At 40.9% G+C, this 23,918-nt stretch overlaps 6 protein-coding genes across 6 annotated transcripts in view; 1 reads left to right on the forward strand and 5 right to left on the reverse strand.

Annotated features, from left to right (window-relative positions):
• On the reverse strand, positions 1 to 2,647 carry LOC124411973 (glycine-rich cell wall structural protein-like). Its single transcript, XM_046891563.1, has 3 exons — positions 2,510 to 2,647; positions 1,793 to 2,086; positions 1 to 1,453 (listed from the first exon to the last, which is right to left on the reverse strand). The coding sequence occupies exons 1-3, from the start codon at positions 2,574 to 2,576 to the stop codon at positions 525 to 527; spliced, it is 1,290 nt and encodes a 429-aa protein (XP_046747519.1). The 5' UTR covers positions 2,577 to 2,647; the 3' UTR covers positions 1 to 524.
• Positions 2,648 to 6,440: 3,793 nt separating this feature from the next.
• Positions 6,441 to 10,913, reverse strand: LOC124411974. Its single transcript, XM_046891564.1, has 5 exons — positions 10,138 to 10,913; positions 9,543 to 9,664; positions 8,916 to 9,064; positions 8,652 to 8,814; positions 6,441 to 8,415 (listed from the first exon to the last, which is right to left on the reverse strand). The coding sequence occupies exons 1-5, from the start codon at positions 10,823 to 10,825 to the stop codon at positions 8,278 to 8,280; spliced, it is 1,260 nt and encodes a 419-aa protein (XP_046747520.1). The 5' UTR covers positions 10,826 to 10,913; the 3' UTR covers positions 6,441 to 8,277.
• A 3,900-nt stretch (positions 10,914 to 14,813) lies between these two features.
• Positions 14,814 to 16,145, reverse strand: LOC124411004 (cilia- and flagella-associated protein 20-like). Its single transcript, XM_046889813.1, has 4 exons — positions 16,062 to 16,145; positions 15,809 to 16,000; positions 15,515 to 15,747; positions 14,814 to 15,456 (listed from the first exon to the last, which is right to left on the reverse strand). The coding sequence occupies exons 1-4, from the start codon at positions 16,143 to 16,145 to the stop codon at positions 14,988 to 14,990; spliced, it is 978 nt and encodes a 325-aa protein (XP_046745769.1). The 3' UTR covers positions 14,814 to 14,987.
• A 279-nt stretch (positions 16,146 to 16,424) lies between these two features.
• Positions 16,425 to 17,379, reverse strand: LOC124411198. The gene is made up of 2 exons (XM_046890182.1): positions 16,786 to 17,379; positions 16,425 to 16,709 (listed from the first exon to the last, which is right to left on the reverse strand). The coding sequence occupies exons 1-2, from the start codon at positions 17,295 to 17,297 to the stop codon at positions 16,487 to 16,489; spliced, it is 735 nt and encodes a 244-aa protein (XP_046746138.1). The 5' UTR covers positions 17,298 to 17,379; the 3' UTR covers positions 16,425 to 16,486.
• Positions 17,380 to 17,874: 495 nt separating this feature from the next.
• Positions 17,875 to 19,158, reverse strand: LOC124411197 (activator of basal transcription 1-like). Its single transcript, XM_046890181.1, has 3 exons — positions 18,844 to 19,158; positions 18,292 to 18,478; positions 17,875 to 18,212 (listed from the first exon to the last, which is right to left on the reverse strand). Exons 1-3 carry the CDS (start codon positions 19,112 to 19,114, stop codon positions 17,918 to 17,920), a joined length of 753 nt encoding a protein of 250 aa, XP_046746137.1. The 5' UTR covers positions 19,115 to 19,158; the 3' UTR covers positions 17,875 to 17,917.
• Positions 19,159 to 19,841: 683 nt separating this feature from the next.
• The window catches only part of LOC124411934 (glypican-4), a 44,564-nt gene continuing 40,487 nt past the window's right edge, over positions 19,842 to 23,918 (forward strand). Inside the window, exon 1 of the mRNA XM_046891487.1 lies at positions 19,842 to 20,470. Within this exon, the coding sequence (XP_046747443.1) occupies positions 20,323 to 20,470 (148 nt within the window). The 5' untranslated portion in view covers positions 19,842 to 20,322. The remainder of the gene's footprint in view (positions 20,471 to 23,918) is intronic.

Here is a 23,918-nt window from a genome sequence, read left to right on the forward strand (position 1 = left end):
TTATATTATGCATGTTTTTCTTCTCTTCCAAGTAATTGCACATCGTGATTCAATAAGTTCATTATTATTATAGTTATTATTTTTACAGTTATCGATGTCCATTGATTTCCATTCTATTACTATCGAAATTATACTGTGTAATGACAATGATACTAATAATAATAATAACAGCAACAAACTAAGAAATAGTTATTTCGTTTCGGGATTCTTAGTATTTTCGTTCACTTATCCCTTTAAGGAAACTTCCCAGCGGAAACTTTGTACGTTCCTTTGCCAGTTTCGTCAACGCTAACTCCACTGCTGCTGAAAACACCTTTGGCGCCATCGATGGTGCCACTCTTGCTTACAACCTCTTCGGCGTCAGCGATACGTGAAAAGATGCTGTTTAGCGGAGAAGAGAGGGAGAAAAAAACAAAATAGAATTATGAATAACGAAAATGAGGGTTTGCGAGTGTGGAGGATCGATAAAAAAATAAACAGACACGTAACAACGATCCCATTTCTCCACAACACTAAAAATCAACTCACTCAAATCCAGGGCCGCCGGCACCAGTACCACCATTCGCCTGCGCATTAGCGTCTGCGTGCGCCGAGCCACCTCCGAATCCGCCGATGTGACCGCCTGGCTGGTGTGCCGAGCCTCCGTAACCGCCGCCAGAGCTGCCAGGGAAACCTCCATAACCACCTTTGGACAAGCCTCCAGCACTCGCACCAGCATTCGAACTCGCGCTACCTCCTCCACTACCCCCCCAGCCTCCACCGCCGTTGAAGTCTCCAGAGCCAAATTGGCCGTTGCCACCATTTCCATAGCCCTTGCTGCCGCCGTAACTTCCGGTGCCAGCGCTGCCAGCGCTGCCAGCACTCGCAGCCGAGTTGGCGCTACCGCCTCCACTGCCCTGGAAGTTTCCAGAGCCCAAGTGGCCGTTGCCGCCAATTCCATAGCCCTGGCTACCGCCATAACCTCCGGCGCCAGTGCTGCCAGCACTCGTAGCGGAATTGCTGCTACCGCCTCCACTGCCTCCAAAGCCTCCACCACCCTGGAAGTTTCCAGAGCCGAGGTGGCCGTTGCCACCAGATCCATAGCCTTGGCCTAAGTTGGAAATCCCAGCACCACCGTTGCCACCAAGTCCATAGCCACCAGGTCCATAGCCCTGGCCTAAGTTGGGAGTTCCAGCGCCAACGTTGCCCTGGTGTCCACCATTCGCACCAAATTTCGCCTGGGCATTCGCATTGGCATTCGAACTCGCGCTACCGCCTCCACCGCTGTGGAAGTCTCCAGAGCCGAATTGGCCGTTGCCACCATTTCCATAGCCCTTGCTGTCACCGTAACCCCCAATGCCACCTCCGCTGCTCCCGAAGCCGCCGCCGTAACCTCCAATGCCACCGCTGCCGTAATTTCCACTTAAACCTGAGCCATGGAATGCGTTATTGCCTCCGTAACCGAGTCCGGCAACTATTCAGCGGAACGAAGAAAACAGGATTTGTTTGGTTAAAAATGCGAGACTTTGCGGATTTTTATCGAAATTAAATCAGTGAGTTTTAGAGTTTGAATTAAAGTTGATCCTTGATCTGATTTTATCTCAAAAATGGAGTATTCTCGATTCCATTATTCAAACCTTACCATACAAGTCAAACTAAATATTTATCACGTATGCTTCAGTTTTCATTCTATATATAGTTTTTACCTATTCACAAGATTTAAACTTGATCGTTTGTGTACAAAACAGTCTGTTGTTTAGCCTATAATTCAAACTCCACCCGACAGAAAATGTCCATTCAAATTATTTCGTACCTCCGGCGTTGCCAGCGCCTTCGTATCCGGCGCCGAAATTGTTACCGCCGAATTTGCCGCCGCCGCCTCCTAGATATCCGCCGCCGCCGCCTCCTAGATATTCGCCGCCGCCTCCGCTGCCCAGGCTTCCAGCTGATGCGGCCGCACCTGCCGAAGCGCCAGCGGTTGCAAAGGAACTTGACTGCGCCTGAGCCTTGCCACCACCTGTACTGGATGCACTTGAGCTCGAGCTGCTGTACGCAGAAGCGCCGGTGAATCCGTTTCCGCCTCCGCCGCGACGTGCCCTGTGGTGAACTGGAACATTGTTCAAATCAGGATCTTCGTGTGCGAGAAAATCCCGAGGGTTCCACAATGCGTATTTTTAAACAAGAGCGTTCGTATGTCGATAGAAATGCACAAAGAGTTCGAGGAAACAAAACAATCGACTGTAAAAGCGCGCGATTCAAATCATTAAGTCCCACCGATAGAATTTAGTGAATTCCGTCGAAGGGTTTTGCACAACGAAAATTTTATAACTACACAGAAATGAAGAAGAAAATCAACCCGTAGCGTCCGTCAGTTGAACGGAATTCAAATTTAAATACAGTGGCGGGAAAGTCCGTTGAAATTCGACTACGGGAAAGGTTGGAAAAACATTGTCACTCGCAAGGGTCAAACGAAATTCAAATCCAAGTTCGAGTTTCTCAATCCTTTAATATTGAAATTCGGAATATTTACCTTCAGCCTGAACGCTCACCGCGAGCAAGGCCAAAAGGCCGATGAGTTTTGCTTGATGCCGTTGCATGACTGACTGTGAACATCACGCCTCGGATCGGTGAATTTATAACGAGAGCCTCCTCCTCCCTTTCCCCCCTCTCTTCCTCTCTCTGTCTCTCTCTCTCTCTCTCTCTCTCGCCATTGCTGATCAGGATGCGCACGGTGTTGTGACTTCTTCATGCGGGAACCCGGCTAGCTACGAGGATCAAGGCTGCCAATTTCAACCTTTTCTTCGACAAGAGCTGATTCCAGGTGTGCCTGTGTGATTTCTTTCTTTTTTTCCAGGCAGGCATTGTCTTCGGGCCTCTGCGCCTCTCCATCGAATTCGGAGAATAATTAATTGTTTGCGTTGAAAGAAAAGAAACGGACAAAAAATTAAAACGATAAGAGATAAATAAACGACGCGTTAACCGATTGATCCGCACAAGGTCTGGGTTAAGGTGATTGTAAATCAGTCGGGTCAAGACGAATGTGCGCGCATCAATTATATAATATCAATTCATTTTTATGCCAGTGAATTCTTTTACCGCAATACTCACACGCAGAGATTTCTGGGAAAACCGCATTCACTCTGCGAATTCAGTTATTCAATTTTTAGCACGAATATAAAGTTTGCCATGAAAATTACTCCGGCGGTTTAGTGCAACTAAATGAATGTTAGAAAGATATGTTTGGGTAATAATCATTAAGTAATAATCTGAATTACTCTGAAATAGGAAAATAATGTTTAGGTGTATTTTTATTTTAACAAACGTTAATTCAAACAAGCTTGCTGCACATAGTGTCGAGTGATTCAAGAGGAAAAGGAAAGAGACTATTAAAATCGTATTACTAAACAGAAATACGTGCTATCCACAAGTTTTTGGAAACAAATTTTCCCGAAACAATGATTATAATTAAACTGCAGGCATGACGATTGTGTGATTCAAATAAAAATAAAACTCATGACCGAGGAACTGCGAGGTGTTTGCATAAGTTGATAAATTGAAAATCAGTCACGCGATTTTGATCTTCCACTTGTTTGTTTCTCAAATTTTTTAAGCAGCCATCGATTCACTTGAACACGAACCGCGGTGGATCCCGGCTCGCTAATTTTTGTTCGGAAAGAAGGAAACAAATTAACTAACGTTCACTCGTAGAAATATCGTGCGTATAAGTGAAGGAATTACCAGGAACAGTTTTTGCACAAGAGCGTGAGGAGTAGATCTGAATCTCTTCTAGGTAAGGTTGGAGGTATAAAAATTTTAAGTACACATATCTATGTACATACATATATACGTACAGACAAGTACCTGCGCCAATTACAGCGATTAGCATCGGAATACAGTGTATAGATTATTCCTGTATATTGCATACACGTGTACGCGCAAAATGCATGTGCGCCTGTGTGCGTGTACGCGCATGGCTAAAAGGTGCGCTGTGGATAACAACGAGGCAGCTTATTTATTAAGAAATATACATCGAACAATTATAAACATGGTATATTATACGTATAGGTATAAACTTAGGATTACCGTCCGCCAGGGTTTTCCACCTGGTATAGAGATCCCCGAATGAGATTGTAGAACGTGTTTGAAGCATTTCGACTGGGAAGTTCAACGGGGCCGTGACCCTCGAGTCCTTTTTACATATAGTTATCACAGATTGGAAAAGGATACGAACTTTCAAAAAGAGAGGGAGAAAAAAATGTACGTTCGTATCTGGCATCGATTAATTTTTGTTGCGTAATCGAATTATGCGAAATGGATTCTCGCAAAATCCTGAGATCCACAGCTGTATGATCAAGACAGCATTTACCGAAATTTAAAAAACATTGCAAAAAAAGGTCAAATGTGTAAAGTCAACGTTTGAAAATCGCTGAAGATGAGGTACCGGGAAAATAGCTAGACAAGGATCTACAAAAAGGATACGAAATGAGGTAGAAAGGCAAAATATAGATTCTATAGTAGGGGAGAAAAAAAATATGGATAACGCTTGAAACGTATTTTTAGGCTAAAGAAAAACAAACTGCGACGTCTAATTTAGTTCAAAGTTATTCCTTTCTTAAGGGGCCCACTTTTCCTGGATCTCCCCTGTTAATCGGGTACTTTCCCTAGAGCCAATGATCGCGTAACGGATATAAATGACGCTAATCATCGTATCAAAAGGTCCACATCTGTTACAAACATGTGTGGGTAATACGATTATTATCATCGTCATTAATTTTTTTCCCATCTAGACGGAGGAACCAAATTACTAAATAAAAGAGTTACTTTTATTTAAAAAAATATCAATGATCCATTGATGGAAATATATATCTGTATTGCAAATAGCCTGCGGTGTTTTTGCCTTGATCATAGAAGATCCGCATGGTTTAATAACATGTCGAGGATCTATTAATGTATACGCTGTGAATGATGACTGTACGCCTATTATATGCATATCCAACATAGCATGTATACATAACAAATTGTGCATTTTTTTTTTCAATAACGTAATTAGCATGTGCCCATTAAACGATGATTTCTCGGGAACGTAAATAAGAAACACCTCACAAGCAGTGTATTTTGTTATCTTTTTGGTTAGATTAAATTGACTGGTATGCTTGCAATAATTTTTGATGACGTAAGAAGTGACATTACGAATATAATATTACAAGGAATAAGTATGATTATATAAATCGTCCAAAGTTTAATGAGCGTTCATTTCGAGCAATATGGCGCCTGAATCGGTAATCAGCTGATCGAATCACCTACACAATGCAAATATAAAAGTACAAAAAATAACTGTACAAACTTTACGCTGTATAAAAGACTGTAGCACCTGTGTACCGATAATTCTAAGTAAAGCCGCATGAAGTTGATTGAATGTCAAATTCAAAATTTACCCACGATAAGGTGTCTTTAACCTAGACGGTTTGATTGTCTCGCTCTAATCACCTGATATCCTACCCCAAGGATATATGCAAAGAATTAGGTATTGAGCGAGAAATATTATAGATACATGGTTATACCGCAAATGCTGTATTAACATAGTCGTTAAAGATTCAGCCACGTTGGGGTTTTCCGTAAAACTCTCAATTATGTATAGGCGCATGAATATACATGCGCACCAATCAACACGAGGCCTCGAGTCATTTTCCTTGACTGACGATGACGTCACGAACTGGCAGATACGTGCGTAATAACAAATTTTCCAAATATGTCTGCGACGACGTATTTTAGAAATTGCATAAGCGGTTTAAACAAAAAACACAAACTAGGACATACGTTATAGATAAATATGATGACCGCGTGAATTTGATCAATGGACAAAAAAAGATCCGACCTTGGACAATATTTTTACACTGACATATATAGCTGCTTGTTCTAAAGGAGAAAATTATTTATTTAGTGGACATATTTTTCATGTTTATGATAATTGAATAATTCTAATAATACATATATAGTTGACGAACTGAAGCGCGTTTCTACGGTGGTGGCAAAATTATTGTTGTGTTTATACAGTAATATTCGTCGAGCATCATATAAAGGAATAACATTGAGATATTCAACAAGGGAAATTATTATTATTGTTGTTCTTATTATTACTATTATTATTATTATTATTATTATCGATTTTTGCAATTAGTTTTATAAACATTTTGCATCATTTATGATGCAAAAAATCTAGTTTAGCATCGAACAATAATTTATAATGTGTGTATTTGATACGCACAGCAATGACAATAATAATAATAATGATAACAATAATGATAAGCAAACGCCAGCCACCAATACGTATCACTATTGTAATAACAACTGTGATAACTGCACTGAATATATATTATCTTAAGCTAATTCAAATTGTATAATTATACCGTGTGATTTGTAATCGGATAAACCAAAAAACAGGAATGAAATTAGAAATGATTGGTTTTGCTATTCATTGCGTTCTCTTTTAACGAGTCGACGATAGATTACTAATATAAGAAAATAGATAGCAATTCAATAGATTTAATATTACATATTCACAGTGGTAATATACTTGATATCTTATTTGTCAAAAAATACGATATAACTACAATATATGATTACTATTTTCATAATGATTAAAGATTTATCATTGAATGGACGCGATGAATGACGTCGTCGTGTCGACTGCTTCTTGTGTATTGGCATAGTGACCATAATTTTGAAGATATTGCGCCGATATCGAAGCGCGAAAAAATTCGTGCCAGCTGTGAGAGTTTTCTCAGTTACAACGAACCGATATGGAGGAGAATGTACCGTCGAAAATTATTTTACCAGCAGATAAGAGCCGGTTCCAGAACGCGCAAACTTTTAACATACTTTGCTGGTAGGTCGATAAATTCGCACGTCTGGAACCTACTGGAATATCATGTTTTTCCAAAAGAAGAAAAAAAAATGAAATGAGAATGAGAAGCAATTCGAAAATATAGCAAGGGTGAAAAAAAAACACTTGAGAAACATCAAATATTTGATATTTTACGTGTACAATTATTTCGTTACAACGCGACACGCGTTAGAATTTTACCGTAGATTTTTTTTCATTTTCTTCTTGTACATCGTCATTTGATTTTAATTATTTATTTTTCACTATCATTATATTTATCAAACAAAGGACACTTCTTGGGAGAATGCAACAGCAGCAGTAGCAGTATCGTAGCAAGCTTGCTACAATTTCATATAAGAATTTAAATGTATGTATACAATAAGTGTATGTGTATATTATACATTTCTATTAAACACTCTCTTCTTTCAATTGAAAGCTGTTTTTTGTTACGTAAAAATGGATACCCACATAGAGATCGAAGAAAGAGTGAGAGATTCAATGTGAAAATTCGTGAATTATTAACGCGATGATGCTGAGATCCTGTTCACTTGAAACATTCATTGACCATTCAGTCTATTTCAAAATCGATATATTTACTTTTCCCCATCTCTGTGATCAGTCTTTGCCAATTTACTCATTCACTTAATCTACATGCTCTGTTTTCCGCTTTTCGTAAATTATATTTATTTATTCTTTCCGTTTAAGCCACCAAGCAGCAGTGAAGCGACAATGATATTAACAATAACAACAATAATAATAATAATCATAGTTAAGTACAACGACAAATGCCATTGCGTCACTTTAACCTTTCTTCTTTTACGATTTCGTATTATATTATAGCAGAACGAATAGTACGAGTTATTTGTTAGGTGCATTTAGGTAATGTTATCACTGTTTGTAAAAAAAAATTATGCACGACGATGACAGACGTATTCTCGGTGCCAAAATACCGATATTCAAAAATTGGAATAAAGATAAAATAGGTAATAGATTAGAAACAGAAGATACACAGACGACTGTCCGGAAAATCGATGGAAAAGTAGTATTGATTATTTTCCTCAAGTACTGCGTATCTTGTTTAATCAAAGAAAAACTGAAACAAATTAGGAATACACAGGCGTTTCAGCACGGAGTTCCTATATCGTTCCAAATTGATCGACTGGTTTTATTTAATATTGTCTTAGGACGGTGTCTCTATTTCCTCCCTTTATGTCACCGCTAGAGTATGAATCCGAAGGGTATTAAATTATGTGGAGTAAAAATTAAGACTGTTGGAGGCACGTGACGAGAATCAAATAAATGCGGAGAAAACGCGTGCGCAGGGCAAACAATAATAATAATTATAATGATAATAGTATTATTTGTAATAATTAATGTAAACAGACGATGATAATAATAATAATATACGGTCGGCTCTAAGAAAGAGGCTTGTCCTCGGGGATGGTCGGGCTTGTTGCTATCGGTATGGCCGATGCTCGTCTCGTTGCTTCGGCCTCTCTTAATGCCTCGTCGAAACTCTGAGTTGAATTTGACCTCGACGGCACGACTTTGGTCTGCAATTCATTCGGCAATTAGAAGATGTGGAAAAGTTGAAAGAAATGGAAAAGGTACGGAAGCGTTGTGGAAAGTGGAAATGAACAGAATTTCGAAAAAATAACTAATACGTTAAGAGGACTCAGGAAGGGATTCACTTTTTTACTTCATACCGTTGAACTTTTTTAGACTTTCCGGGACAACTAACTAAGAATATAAGTAGACGAGTGAAACGTTCAATTTCAGTCGATTATACCTTGACATTTTCGTAGGCAGAACCAACCCTCTCTTCGAGAGATCGGAAGCTCTCAGAATTACGCATTTGTCCTAATTTCATGGAAATGCCGCTACCAAAACCGCCCAAGATGCTGCTGGTTTTTTCTGCTGTAGTTTTTATCACCGATTCGGTTTTCTGGAATCTGTGGGAAAAATAATATTTTCAAAACGGGTGCGACAGCGTGAAAAGTATTTTCCATTTCGGGGCTGCAATTTATCATTTTTTTTACAAACAGTAACTGACACTTGGCTCTCCTTGACGTTCCGAAGACCCTGGTTAACATCATCTGTTAATTCCTTCCAGGCCCCAATACCGAGCTTTCGCTTTAGTTCTTGGGAAACTTTGACTTTGCTCGCCAAAACGTGCCTCAACGTCTGTATCTCCTCTTCAACCTTTGCGCAGAAAAAAACACGCACAAAAATTAGGATCATGATAGAAGAAAAGGGATACTTAAAATAGCTATTTATGTGGCATTCCCGTAAACCGCCTGTTTTTTTTGGCAAGGATAAAGATTTCAAGACGAGCTGAAGGCGAGCCGGAAGCTAGTACTGAAATTATCCGAGCCAAAAAACAGTTTACGGGCATGCCACATACAATATTTTTTACGGTATGGGCATTGAAAAGCAAAACAAAGAGTGAGGTTATGTCGCGATCTGTTCGACGAAGCTACTTTATTCGGCAGTTTGGGATGCGCACTTCGAACTGCGCATCAAAACTGCGAAATAAAGACTTTATTCCGCAACTTTGTTCGCTGCCGTATAAAGCGTCACTTTACGGAACGAAAACTGCCACAAAAAGTGGACTTTTCAATGTCCATGCGGTAAAAAAAATATTTTAGTCATCGTGACGGATCATTTTTCAGCAGCTTGCCTTTGCCAACTCGGCGGCCCATTCGTCTCTTCGTTGCTCCCCTTCCTCGAGGATTCCTCTTGCTACAAAGTCATCCGTAGGAGAGGCCAGAGGGTCTACCGGATGGGGGGAAGCTTCTTCTCCTGGAAAAGAAGAAATAATGAATGACCACACGAATCGAAATCTGTCATTCACGAAATAGGTCAGAAAAGAAAATCAAATTAAGTACATACAAGTGAGTTAAATAGGTTTCTTTAGCTATAATACGTATATTTCAATTAGCGAAAAAAAAATACATGATATTAGTACATAAAACTCAACAGACAACATATGCATATCAGTGCAGTCTCTTTTTAGTTAACATAATGTTGAATTTCTTTCCCATTTTGTACGGTTTCCGTAAAGTTAGTCTTCAAAGTTTCCCGCTCTTGCCTACGATTCGCTACTGTCGTGTTTCGTCATCGCAGAATTGCAGTCGCAGTGTGTACTATTCTCGCAAGGTAAACTACCTACTCTTTTCTCTTGAGCAGCTGAAATTTATTACAATCCTAAAAAGTTTTGCTCAACTTTTGTTCTAACAATAATTTGAGAGAAGAAAACAAGAAATATTGAGTACCTTTCACAATTTCAAGAAACTTTTTGTAGTTTTGACTACTACTGATTTTCGCCAGATACGGTTTCGAAAGATCCTGAAATATAACCCTGACGGATCTCTTTTTCTTGCCCATACCAACGCTGTTGACATTACTTTTATTATTATTTTTATTAACGTTTAAAAATTTTTTATCATTCTTATTAATTGGGTCTGATTCCGCGTCAGCATTCGTTTGCGGTATATCTCGTTGCTGCATAGGATTATTAAAATCAGTCTCAACCGATATGCAGTACATGGAATCGTCGACAACGATTTCCTCTATGTCACCGCTCGATCCGCGCCAGCAGTGAACCACGATTTCGTCGCTATCGCTGAGCTCATCAATGTCGTCGAAGCTTGGTGTATTAGCGGCTATGTCACGATTGTAATAAACGTCCTCCTCGTATTCGAGCGATTCGAAATCGTGATGCTCGTCATTGTCCCCGTTGTTGAGTTCTTCAACACTCCCGCTCTTCGGTTGACCATGTGGCAAGACTGTCGCAGAATTTTCAACATCTCTAATTCCAGCATCCGCCATCCGCGGCGCTTCCTGAGCCGTGGGTTCGGAAATTGATGGAAAATTACAGCCGCTAACAGTTCCGTTCAGACTTTTCTTCTTGTCACCCTCGATCTGTTTCTTTTTTTTCTCATCACCGTTTTTGTCCGACATTATTTTGCAGTCATTCAGCAATACATATGTGTAATAATATTTACGTATACAATATCCTGTTAATATATTTTATGCACACAGACTCGTTTCGAAACAATATACACATCACGATCGTTTTTCAAATATTTCATATTCCGGCCTGAGAACGATGGACCACATTTTTTCAGGTACTAAAATGATGTACAATGGTGTTAGAAAGCTAATCTATACAATTTGTTTTTTATCTTCTTAGTAATGATGAAATACACGTTTCACAGATAAAAGTAATACTCGTATGTACACATGAAATATAACTCGTCACTCAACACACTCTTAAGTAGAAGAGTTAAAAAGAAGAGAATCGACTATTTAAAAGAACCATTCAAGGCTCGTGTATTATACACGTCAGTTTGTGTAGGGACATGTTTTTTATAAAACAAAAAATTTATGCAATAACGATAACGGCACAGCTGTTTGTTTCACAGATGAAAGATGCGTGATGGATGCGCATCGACGAATCCCTTGCAGGCTGCTGGTAGAATCGCGAACGGACGGACGTTTAAGCCAAAATGGTGGCTCATTTCAATATGTAACAATAACATTAATAATAAAAATAATAATTTTAGTACGGGAGAAAAAAGCACGAGGCAAGATATGACGCCGAAGTCGAGGATCAGCGCACCGCGAAGAGAATGGCGAACCATCGAGTCACTTCTACTCGGCCAACTATATCATTAAATTCCGGACAGCATAAGCAGCAGTCGGCAGCAGGGAGAGAGTTGGAGCCAGAGTCGCAACAAGAGCCAGAGCCAGAGCTAGAGCCGGAGCCAGAGCCACGTAACCGTGAACACGTAAATGTATACGTCTAATGCTCTCTCGTGAGGTATAACCGGGTGTATACTAACCTCACCTATCAAAGAGCAGCGCTTTTCTTTTTCTGCCGAAGAGGAAGCAAGAAGAAAGAAAGGGAGAAGGAACTAGAGGTTCGTTTAGGTTCGGTAAGGCCCCACGATATGCAGCAGGTCCCACCGAGAAACTGCGACGAGTCGACTTTCCCCCACCCCTTTTTTCTCCTTCACCTTGTACTTTGAGAGTGCGAGGATAGAAGAGAAGGAAAAACGATGAAAGATGGTAAAACTGGTAAAAGACTGTTTAAAACGAATTCACAATATCTGTTGTACACTTCAAAGTATTTACATCAATCATTACACTCAAATTCAAAATAGAATGCAAATTCAAAATTTTTCTCATCTTTAAAAACATGACAATTAAACAGTGATTTCGAAAAATAAGATACAAGAAAATTATACCTTACGAAAAATATGGAAAGTGGAGTTGAATCAATTTCACGCTGTCCAAGACTTTCGCGATTCGCTTCTTGCATAGCAGCAAAAATTATGCAACACCTACAATTCGTGAAATCGGAATTGCCATTGCACGTACTTATGAATGTGAATATTAAATCAAATCTGGCACACTGAAGTCTTAGTTGCTAGGCAGGATAGTTGGTTGACTACAATGTAGATCACGAATTTCTCGGTTCACTCCCTCAATTTACAGAGAGAATTGATATTCCACTTCCTTATTTCTTTGCATACTACAAGTTTTTTTAAAGATTTTTCTTCGATGCTTGAGGCGCGAAAGAAGAAGGTTTCTGCGGTCAGTTACACGATCTCTGTATAACGGTATAACTTCGTAGATATAGCACCCGAGAAAGGAGATCGAGGGATATATATATATATATATATATACTTTTCTTCACACCAGACTACTATACTTCATGCGATTTTAATCTTTCTCTTGTGAATCTAGTACATGTATCAAGGAGAATCGATACTCGAATAAATTCAGAATTTCCAAAACAAAACAGAGCTACAAATCTTCACAAATGCGTGCAAATTTTTTTTCATCTTTTTCCCACAGAAAGTAACAAATATTCCGATTATTTATCTCTATTAAGTTTATCACGATTTAGAATATGCATTTCACGATAGTATAAATTTAACGTATCGCATCATTTCAATCATATTTGCATCAAAAGATGGGAAGTTAGACGCGAGACAGCACCTTGAATGCATGTTGATGAATGTACATGAGTGCACAGGAATTGCCTGTACTAAGGAGCAAACAAGGTCAATGGTATTCTTAGTCATACGTGATAACCTGACTCTGCTGATTGTGAGTATGGAGTAGACCGTAAATCATTGTCAGCAGAAGCAAGCAGCGGGAAGGCAGGGACAAGTAACAAGAATCCAGCAACTACTGAAGCAGAAAATACTGAATTTCCTTTCGCACGCGAATATAATAAGCAAGTATTACATGTGCATGTGTGTAAGCATCTATAGGGTAGAGGAATTACGGCTGGATGGAGAAAGGTGGACTTGGATACTTGAAAATTACGGACTGGAAAGAATTTTAGCTGTAACATTGTCCGAAAAGCACTGCTCTAGATTTCTTCATTATTGACCGATTCATGTTGTTTTTCTTGACCAACTGCGCTATTCGTTTCGTCTGGTTTTTCGTGAGACATTGTTTCTTCTGTTTTCTATTTTTTTTTTTCTATTTGGGGAAGTTCCGATTCGCGAATATCGATCACTCGCCGTCAATCTTCAAATGACATTTATGTAAGGTCTTATATTGCGTGATAATTACAATACAACGATCGATTTCTGTTTTCCTTTAGTCATTTTCCAAGCGGCCCGTACGCCTACGTATAAAAATAATCGACTGAATTGCTGTTCCTTAAACAAATGCATTTCAAAAAGCTTCCTCGGGTGGCGATAAGATGCACAGTAAGCCTGTAAAACAAATCAATTTACGAAAAACGAAATAGATTGTAAAGGTACGTGAAAAATTTACCGAATAGAACAACAACTGTAATAACAAAGATGCAAAGAATGGAAATCACCGCTAAAAACCAAGGCAGACGTAGAAGCAAGGAAGTGCAACGCGGCGCAGCGGGTGAAAGTAAAAATGAAAACAACAACGATTGCTGCCGCTGCTCTCCGTCGTCGCGAAATGGTCGCCTGCTATCGACGCAGTGAAATTCTCGTCAAAAGAAATGATTTTATAGGTTATAATCGTCGACACGATACTCGTGCACATATCGGCGACGCCTGTATCTCCATAAATGATGATTATGCGTGGGTACATCGGCAAGTAGATTGAGTTGTTAGCGGTAATAAAACCCAGGGTTATTAAACTGCAAAACGCCCTGTTAATCAGTCATTTTGCTGCACCGATGCCATGGAGAAACCCAGTCTCGATGTAATCAAAATACGCAAACTTATAATATGACGCGTTCCGATGGCAAGCTGTCAACGATAATCGCCGGGGGAATATTGGAAGAGTAAATGTACCTAAAACTAGAAACAAGCAATCAGTGCCACTCACTCACCTGTGGGTACGGCGCTCATTATTTTTCCTAGCTATGGAAAACAGCCGCGAGTCACGAGTACACAACGATACGTACTCAATCAAATACTTCTCGGTCACTCGGTGTGTGCGAACAACACCGAAGTTCGTTAATCTCCAAATTTTTTCCACCAATTTACTACCGGAATCTCCTACGCAGGATGAAATGGACCCAGATCTCAGTTGAAATCACACAGCCGACGTGACGTGTTCGCCCTCCTCCCTTCTCTGTCGCCGATCTTTGTCGCTCTTCAATTCTCGCTCCTCGCTCCGCACGGATCAATGCCTTCTGAATCCCTCGACTCGTTCCAAACCAAAACCGATGCGCTACCTGGCGAAAACTTTTCGAAGCAGCGAACCCGAACGAAAACGGAAACGGAAACAGAGATTCGAAGCGCTTCGCGCCATTCCCCAGATTTTTGGCGGGCTTATTACAGCTTTCTTTGTTTCTTCTTTCTCGAATTTCTGCAGATAGGTAAGCTGCAAGCTAAGTATCTTTTTGTATACTGGTATAAAACCAGTATACAAGAAGAATTCAATTCAGAAGTCGAGAGGGAAGTGTATAAAAATGAATTTATTTATCAGCCTCATCGCACACACAACTGTTTTCAACGAAAACAAGAGAAGATCGAAATACATACAGAGGGTCAAAGGGTTATTCACTCGAGAATCGTCGGTGATTACCTACGCTAATCGCTGATGCCCGGCGATTTCCGATCGATGTCTCCAGAGAATAAGCCCCCCTCGAAATAGCTGCGAATATAAAAAATCAGCCTCCTTCCGTCACGGCAATTTCGACCATTTCCTCGGTCGCTGGCTGAGCTTCCTCCTCCTCGGGAGCTTCCGCCGGTTCTTCCTCCTCCAGGCCCCGTTCCTGATCATCAACAGCGTTTCGTTGCTCCTTCTCGGCGTCGTCTTCGACGGTATCTTTGATCGTGATGCCGACACTTTTCCGACTGCTTTCGGATTTTAGTACCGAGCTCGATTTTCGCGGAGCGAATTCGGAATTGTGCTTCGGCGATTCCTCCGCCTTTTCCTCGACTTCTTTGCTTTCCTCTACAGCAGCTGTAAAGGCTGGAGGTTCGTCTGGGAGCCGTTCGCCTTGATCACCTGCAGCATTTACCTGCTTCACCAGACTCGAACGCTGCACAGGCTTGCTCTTGCTTTCTCTGATGAACTTTCGACGGACTGGTAGAAACAGTTTAAACTCCTCAGGCATCTCATCCTCGGAATACAATCTGCCGGTCGTAACTCCCTAGTAAAACGAGCTTATGAATTTTAAGACGATTACCTTACCTGTCGGCGTAGTAGATCCTCCTTATCCTGCAGTTGGCGTGTATCTGCATCCTGGTCGTCTCGACATAGTTGCTGCCGTAGGCACGCCTGGTGAAGTCTGCGAGATTGAACTGCACCTGATTCCACCCACCCGAGAGCCCGATGGGCATTGTCGTGCAGAACGGCCTGACCCTTGTCGTGCTTTGAAAATTGCTCACTCGAAACCGTCTGTGCATGTCCTTATCATCGAGGATCTGAGGTAGAAACAAACATGGATTAGGGGTCGTGATTCTTAGTTACGTGCTCTTCTCTCACCGTTATTTCAAATGTGAAATACTTCTTCATATTCTTGATGATCATTATCAAAAATGGCAGCTTTATCCCCAGAACTTTCTTCGGGTCTTGAGGACAGGAGATAAAGGTCGTTGCCACATTGGTCCCCGCTATTTCCAGGACTAAAGACTTCACTTCGTCATCCGTTATGCGTTTTATGTACCCGTTTTTCACCTGCGATCACAATTCAACTCTGTTAGTCTTCTGCCTTCTTTTTAAATCGCAAACCCTTAACTTGTTTGTCCCAAATGGCAAGTGGAGTCGCTCCGCAGCTGTAAAGTATGGACAAGAATCCGTGCTGGTATGCGTTGCGGAACATTTTGAACTGTCTGTAACGCACACTATATTTTTACCTTCTCTTCATTGCACCAAGCTTATATGACCGATGATGAAACTGTCATTCTTTCTGACATGTCACTGGCAGAATGTCAGATTTGCACTATCAGCTAGCAGTGATGCTATTGTCACTGTTTCTTTTGTTAGGCTAAATAAATGCTCAAAATCAGAGCTGGCGCTGACTGTTAGTGTAAATAATAAGGAGAAAACACACTGCAGCCAAGAATTTTAATGCAATCAAGAATAAACACGCATCTTCAACATTCTACTTTATTTGTTCGTCTATGCGTCCTACAATTTTTAAAACCTTTATCATTCACTGGCTTATCGTTCAACAAGCATTCTATCGAGACGAAGTCTCTCATTGGCAGTTGCAAAGTCTGGAACTTTGACCGCGGAAGGAGGAAATCCGACAGTGAAAATTCTGTCAATGCGAACTCCATCCAGAGCGAGACTTTGGGTCATCGTTATGTTCTGTATCTCCCTGTTCAGCTGGCGATTCATCTTTAGTTTGTTCTTATGGAAGCGTTGACGGCACACAACATTGCTGAAAAAAAAAAACTGTGTGATAAGAATTTGCTGTCTTCCAACAATCCCTGAATACAAGGTGACTTGGTACTCACTATGGGTAGTTCAGCAGACCAGTATAGCTTGGATGCACACTGACGTCACTTCTGAACAGCTCCGGGTACTTCCTCATAAATTTTGTCGGCCGCATTTTCAATCCCATTGGCATTCTGCCCCCAAATTCGTCTATGTAGATCGTTTTTGTTCTAAGCTCAACTCCCCCATCTTCTTCAGCTGTGCTCGATCTTGCATCTAGCTCCACCCCTGACAAAGACGTTTGCGTCGGCTTTGGTGCCCCGGTTTGAAAGCTCGACGCAGATTTGTCCGTCACTACTATGCTCACAGACTTGTGGATTGATTCGGGAGTTCGCGATCCGCTCAAAATCTGACCGGACTCTGCTCTACTCTGTCGAAGGCTGCTCATAGTCTTCAATATCGACGACGCAGCTTTCAGACTCACTCTCGCCGCACTCAATCCTTGCTTTCTAGCGCTTAGGATGCTCGCACTCTTGTGAACGACTGTGTCTGACATGTTTGCAGTTGATTGAAGATTGAAATTGTAATGCATAAACAACTATCAGCTGTGTGATTTTTCAAAACTATTTTCATCGCTCTTATCGCCGACGATTTATTGACACTGAAATTTTGCAAGGCACAGCACAGTCAGTTATCTTTTATCAATCTTCTCCTGTTTCATTCTTTCCTCTTTATCATCACAAGAAATTGAACATACGGTACAGCAGAGTCTCTCAATACAATACACAGACTATAACAGTACAAAGAACTTCTTTTTTTTACAGCTGGATAAAGTCAAGAGAAGGCTTGTTACAGTGTCTGGCACCGATATTGATTGCGTTTCTGGCTGACTACATAAATCAATAGATTGAGTATATTCTTATTTGGGTTGTTCGTGAGCACCCCTTCAACTTGTTGCTCTGGGCAATTTATCATTCCCTCAATCTGTGACGCAATTAAGTACAAAACCGAGATCTGCGCTATAGTTATATGGTTCAATTAAAAAAAAAAAAATGGTGTCAAATTAATTTTTTTTTCGTGATTTTTTTGTTTATCAAAAATAGAAAGAATTCATCGATTATTACAATGAACGTCGTTAGTCGATGATATCTGTATAATCAATTTGTTGGACATACACGATTTTGTTGTAGATTTAGATAATATTATTAATGACTATGAAAATAGCGATTCGATAAACTCAGCTCTATCGCCTGATGGCTGTTCTTGATTATTTGCATTCTTCTTCTTCCTGATCTCCATATCAGTGTCTCTCTGTTTAATGTTGGGTATTTCGAAATTCGACATTTTCTCGCCAGCTTCTCGTTTCCTCTTCAATTTTTTGCTCATGTCAACATTGTAAGAGAAGAAGTTTGCTTCTCTCTTGGCTTGCGCTATCTCAGTTCTCAATCTCTGCTTGTGGACTGCTCGCTCATACGCCAAACGCTCACTAAGGTGGATCCACTTAAACCTTGAATTAATAAAAAGAAAACTAAAAAAGTGTAACAACATACATACGATGAAAATATAGAAATAAAATGGAAATTTACCTTGGCAGGTATTTTATGTTCCACATCAGGTCGTAAAACTTGCTCTTTTTTCGTGTATCTATTTGCTTATTGTTCAGTGTCGCCGCAACATGCTTGGCCACCTTTTTACTTTCAAACTCAATCCAACCCTCTGTAAAATGCCGGAAAGGTGTCTTCTTCTTTTTCTGTTTCTTACCCTCCTCAATTTCTGCAGGGCAAAGAAATACATCAAGTGTAGTAAAGAATTTAAAATGAATGAACAATCGAATGAACAATAAACTATTATTTGCTGCATTATTTTAGACTACATCAGATGGACACAAAACTAAAAATGAGCATAGTTACTCATTTGTTATCAGCTTCAGGAAGGTTGAGCTAGGGCAAGTGCACATAAATAAAGCTTATTTTTGGAGACGAAAAATCAACTTAGGTTAAGTTAGGTTAGGTCAGCATAAGACAGAGTTTAGAGGTTAAGTTCGATGTTACTATTTTACAACTTTAACTGAACGAAATATCTATCTCAAAATCGAGGATCAAGATAGAAGAACATACGATATCAATAATTTGACGTACTTGGTATATCAGGCTGAAGATAAACTCTGCCAATTTCACCGTACTCGGAAAATATCTCCCGAACCTTAGTGACATTCATGAATTTTGGTATCGTCGACAAGTATATAATACCGCGTTTTTTCTTACGCCGAGGTTGGGAAATCGATTCATGTTTCACCTCCAACGTCACCGAATTCTCATCGTTGTCATTCCCTTCACTTTCTCTCTCGTGTTTATCGCTATCGTTTTCATCGTCGGTTTCTGAACAATGTGCGTCTTTCTCAGCAGCCATTTTGTATATAACCACGTATATAACTTCGATATTCGACACTCGAATGTCGCTTCAACATCGCTCTAGGCCTGCGGCCGTTTGTCGGATGGAACGCGAGTTGAAACTGGAATCTCTTCTCGATTTTTTTTTCTTTCGATTCCACTTTTGTTTTGAACTTTAAATCACACCGAGAGAATTCTTTAGCCTGCGTAATCATTTGAGTAAAAATTTCCAGTCTCTCTTTTATGGTGAAAGTATATTTTTTATCTAAAATATTTAAATTCGACAATTCCATTATCCGACCATTCAAGTTGTAAGATATAAATTCTTGCGCAATAGTTGAATCTTCGGACCAGCGTTTCGTCATACTAAAGGCGCCTCTTTGATCGAGACGTGCAATCTCGTATAATCTGATATTAAATTGTTTACAAGAGATCGCATTACTGTTCAGATTGCGATTATCGCCGATAATAAAGACGCTATCGATAATTTTTCAAATAATCTACTTTCTCCCAACTGCTTGCACAAGGGAATCCATTTTTTCCACCAACCAACTTTTTTTTACCCAGATGGAAGGCAAAAATTTTTAGTCATTTGAAGACTAATTATTTTTTCATTCTCTGGTTCGATCCTTTTCGTCCTGATATCTAGTGTGCGAGGGCCCCAAGAGAGGGAAGCAATCGACGCAGGCGCGTAAGCGCCACTCGCACGCGAGTTTCAGTTTGATCAGTCGCCGGGTTTGGGGTTCGGGGTACCGTCCTGTAGTCGTCGAGGATCAGTGCGTCCCGAACTGCAGCCGGTGCCGTTGAGTCTCGCGTCCATCTCGAAAACGAGCAATACACAGCCCTGCTCGCTCGCTCACCGTGCTCCGAATCGAGATAATTACTCTCGCGTCCTGAGCGTGAAAGAAAATCAACAACTACGACGACGGATAAAATTGCGAGTAAATCGTCGAAAAGACGACGTATGCGAATTTGAACTTCAGAGTCGCAGCCAAGGGTTGCGAGATTCCAGGGGCTACGAGCGGCCGGGGAGAAGAGCGCTCGTTTTCGCGTTGTATCGTGGGTGTGTGTGTTTTGTTTTCCTCCGATTTTCGACAACGCGCTGCAGTGTGAGTGCAGTGCCGATTTTTTCCCCTTCTCTAATCGCCGGTTTCGAGATCGACGCCACCACTACTGTGATCATATCGATATCCACACGGCGGAGGTGCCCCGAGTAATCAGAGAAATATGAGTGCGCTCACGTTCCCATTGTGCACCTTGCTCGCCCTCGGCGTTGCCGCCACCGCGGCCGCCGGTCTGAAGTGCGACGCCGTTAGGACTTATTTCGAAGCTCAGGGATTTCCACCGAGCGACATACCCAAAGAGCCGATCTCCTGTGAGTATACCTATAATTCATTAGCAATTAGGCACTGTCGGCTTCTTAAATTTCTGCTCATCTCTGCATGCTCCGATTAAGCGAGCAAGCTAGATCCAAGTTGTATACGTTCTGTCTGCACCTCCTGCGGCAAAAATTGTAAAATAAATCTGAAAATTTGGATTTTTTTTTTTTTAATTCTCGAAAACTGGGAATTTTCAGTGATTCTAATGAATAGTGGTTTTTCAAAAAGATTTCACAAAACTTTGAAATGTTAGGAAATTTGAGAACTTAGTTTCCATCGTCGTCCCGTTATCAACCCTTTAGTTAAACGCATCTCTGATGTCTCGACGAATGTAACTTCACCTCAAATTCAGGTGAGATGAAAAGTTTAATGAATTTCATGCAATATGACACGTCAATGAAGGTGTATTTTATTTATTAAGAATGTCATAAAATCGGAACCTTTATCGAGGAAACAGCTTTTTCTGCCATTGAACTGCTGCAAATTCGCACTTGAGTTCAACCGAAGGATTAAGTTCAAAACTGATGATCCTAAAAGTTCGTGGAGTCCATGAATGAAATCAAGATTCCAGCCGGGATTCCGTAGTCGGCGCCACCCCTGCTATCTGATCGTCACGATAGACGCAGATAGAGCAAAGAAAAAAAAAACAAAATACTAAACTCCGCCTCGCTGCCACTGAGTCTCCGGGGCTCTTGAATGATCGTCGTACCGAAGCGCGTCGACGAGCCAACTAGCCAGAGAATCGATTGTGGCGAGATGCCTCAATCATTCCGTTTTTGCATGTGCCTATACAAACCAGGCAAGACTGGCGCCAAAAGAGTCGTCAAGAAAATACGACGATGGGACACGCCATTCGTCGGTTTACGAAAAGGAATTCAACGTGAAAAATCCTTTGAACTGCACACCTGTAATCGGCGTTTTGAGATTTTCACCGAGCTTTGAATGGGCGAAAAAGAGACGCTGCGACGCGAAGGCGAAGCGAATTAATCGCTCCCCTTATCGCAATCCGAACTCAAGTTTGTGCGTGCGTTGCAGTCGTCACGAAGGAGAGTCAGATATTATGCCGAGGAAGTTGCGACTCCTCTGCAGCTTCGGCTAGGCTCTAACATAAAGCTAGACCGGGCGCAAGCAAGCTATCCCTATGTGTATACATACCTATATATGCGTGTGTGTTATATACACCAAACAAAAGACGGGTCGGTCGCGTAGCAGCCTCAGTTTCTCATTTCTCCGAAAGACACAGACACAAGCCTCAATTGCGGAGGAGCAACGGGGGGTTGCAGCGCATGGACGCGGGACTTTCTTTCCTCCTTTTTGTCCTGCAGTGCTTCTTACCGTTCGTTTCTCTTCCTTGCACACCGATCGAGCCAAGGAGCGAACGAACCAAGGCCAGAAATAGCCAGACGCACTTGCAGCCTCCACATTTTCGTATCGTTGCACTATATATGCAGTTAGTTCGTTCGATCCTTGCGCCCACGGATTGCGGCTTGTCAGATATTCTAGTTTCACCGCGCGAGGAAAAATGTTGCATCTTGTCGTTTGCCGAATAAGATATAATACAAGAGACAACAAACTGAGAGTGAAATTGAAGAGATGATAACGCGTATGGCGTGGATCAACTCAAAGGTGAGGTCAGAATCAGTAAGAGGTGAACAGACGTTATATAAAATAACAGGAAATCGAAGAAGAAAATACAAATACTGTCATTATAAAACAACCGCAATCAACGAAATAATAGTTATTACCGCACGTAACGTACGAGGATTGGCTTATTTCATAATTCGAAAATGAAAGCTTACATAAGAGAATTATTTAAAATACCGTTGGATCGTCAGTTTCTCTTTTTCTTGCTTTTTTTTTGCTGGGCATATATTCGAAAATTAATCTCATATCTTGTGGATTGTATTACATGCTTGTGCCATTATTGTTGTCGTTATAATATCTGCAAGGTGCGTGCGAGTATCAGTATTTACGAAAGAGAGTCCAGACATGTGTGAAGAGGCTCTCGACGCGCTACTTCGACGTTTATATATATTTACGCATACTATGACAACGTACATGCGCGTTATCTCGCAGGTTCTGTTACTGTGCACGTATATAATATAGCAGTAATATGTACACGACGCGGTTGAGTTAAGTGCGAAAACTCACAATCAGCGGTATTCGAAACTGCAAAGATAGATAGAGTTAATGCAGTAAAAAAAGAACCGAATGATGATAGTTGTAGGCAGAAATGAAAGAAAGAAAAGTTGAAACGAACATGATAGTCGAATATCACGCTTTCCTCGAAATTCGTCTGAGAACTGGTGAAATGTGCATATAAATATGCTTTTTTGTATGTATGGAGTAAAGGTACACACGATGTATACGTAGGCAGTCGATCATCTGATAAGAATTATGTATAGCAAAGAGATGATCGCACCGAGATAAATGTGAGTGTATAACACGTTCACATAGGTATTGGAGAACTAAAGAGGAACGTATAAATTGAAACGAGTTAATTGCATTGTGCGGGTGTACGTATATATGTATGGTTTTTTTCCTCCCCTTGCCCGGAGCCTCCGTGTCGTCGTCGTCGTCGTCGTCGTCGTCGTCGTCGTCGTCGTCGTCGTCGTCGTCGTCGTCGCGAGGAAAATAATTACGACGGCGACAACGGCGAGCTGAGAGAAAAAAAGAGAATAACAAAAAGGCCGTACAAAAAGAGGGTCCAATTGCTTTGATAATATTAAAGAAAAGTAAAGTTATATACGACGGTTAATCGAAGCGAACAATGACGAAGAAGAAGATAACCGATAGACTGGACTGATTGTGAGCTGAGAGAAAAAAAAGGAAAGCCAGAAACTTGAAAACCATGTAAAGTCTTACATTATTTAATCTCAGCTTGTAGCCTCCCTCCTTCGGTTTCCAGTTTAGTTCACTCTCCCTGCAGATACGTATATCCTTGGAACGGAAATATAACGACATGATGCGTGCGACCGGCGCGCCATGGCGGTCAGATGAGACGGACCCAAGGGGTGATCGATCACTGACGATATCGGTCGTAATGCATACGTACTTAAATATGTGTGCGTACACGTATAATATGGATAGGTATAGACAGATTATACGCATTAAGAGATCCGATGTGTCGACGAGGTCGCACGGCGGGCGCCACCTTCTCCCTATCTCTCCCTCCTCCTCCTGCCCCTTCTCTCTTCTCTCTTCCTCTTTTCTCACTGGCTCACTTTCACACGTACATACATTTTATACATGTGTCATTAGACGGATCGCCGTTATTATTATCGAGTCTATTCTTAGCACTGTGTTATACTTGTATAATATATTATATTACATGTATTAAACATCGTATAATAACAATAATATTGTATAGTATACAATCCTTTCGTTATTATACGCTATATGGATGTCGATCTGTTATGAGTACAATTAAACACACGTGCGAGG

Source organism: Diprion similis, chromosome 10 (genome assembly GCF_021155765.1).
Source record: "Diprion similis isolate iyDipSimi1 chromosome 10, iyDipSimi1.1, whole genome shotgun sequence".
NCBI lineage: Eukaryota > Metazoa > Arthropoda > Insecta > Hymenoptera > Diprionidae > Diprion > Diprion similis.

Coding starts and splice junctions, on each gene's coding strand:
- LOC124411004 (XM_046889813.1), bottom strand. CDS start 16,145: ATGTTCCGCAACGCATACCAGCACGGATTCTTGTCCATACTTTACAGC. Junction 16,001..16,061: donor TTGCCATTTGGGACAAACAA/GTTAAGGGTTTG, acceptor TTGTGATCGCAG/GTGAAAAACGGGTACATAAA. Junction 15,748..15,808: donor ATTTCACATTTGAAATAACG/GTGAGAGAAGAG, acceptor TTTCTACCTCAG/ATCCTCGATGATAAGGACAT.
- LOC124411197 (XM_046890181.1), bottom strand. CDS start 19,114: ATGGCTGCTGAGAAAGACGCACATTGTTCAGAAACCGACGATGAAAAC. Junction 18,479..18,843: donor TCTTCAGCCTGATATACCAA/GTACGTCAAATT, acceptor TTTGCCCTGCAG/AAATTGAGGAGGGTAAGAAA. Junction 18,213..18,291: donor AACATAAAATACCTGCCAAG/GTAAATTTCCAT, acceptor TATTAATTCAAG/GTTTAAGTGGATCCACCTTA.
- LOC124411198 (XM_046890182.1), bottom strand. CDS start 17,297: ATGCATTACAATTTCAATCTTCAATCAACTGCAAACATGTCAGACACA. Junction 16,710..16,785: donor GGTCTGCTGAACTACCCATA/GTGAGTACCAAG, acceptor TTTTTTTTTCAG/CAATGTTGTGTGCCGTCAAC.
- LOC124411973 (XM_046891563.1), bottom strand. CDS start 2,576: ATGCAACGGCATCAAGCAAAACTCATCGGCCTTTTGGCCTTGCTCGCG. Junction 2,087..2,509: donor GGTGAGCGTTCAGGCTGAAG/GTAAATATTCCG, acceptor ACAATGTTCCAG/TTCACCACAGGGCACGTCGC. Junction 1,454..1,792: donor AGGCGCTGGCAACGCCGGAG/GTACGAAATAAT, acceptor TCCGCTGAATAG/TTGCCGGACTCGGTTACGGA.
- LOC124411974 (XM_046891564.1), bottom strand. CDS start 10,825: ATGTCGGACAAAAACGGTGATGAGAAAAAAAAGAAACAGATCGAGGGT. Junction 9,665..10,137: donor GTTTCTTGAAATTGTGAAAG/GTACTCAATATT, acceptor CTTCTTTTCCAG/GAGAAGAAGCTTCCCCCCAT. Junction 8,416..8,651: donor CTGCCTACGAAAATGTCAAG/GTATAATCGACT, acceptor AATGAATTGCAG/ACCAAAGTCGTGCCGTCGAG.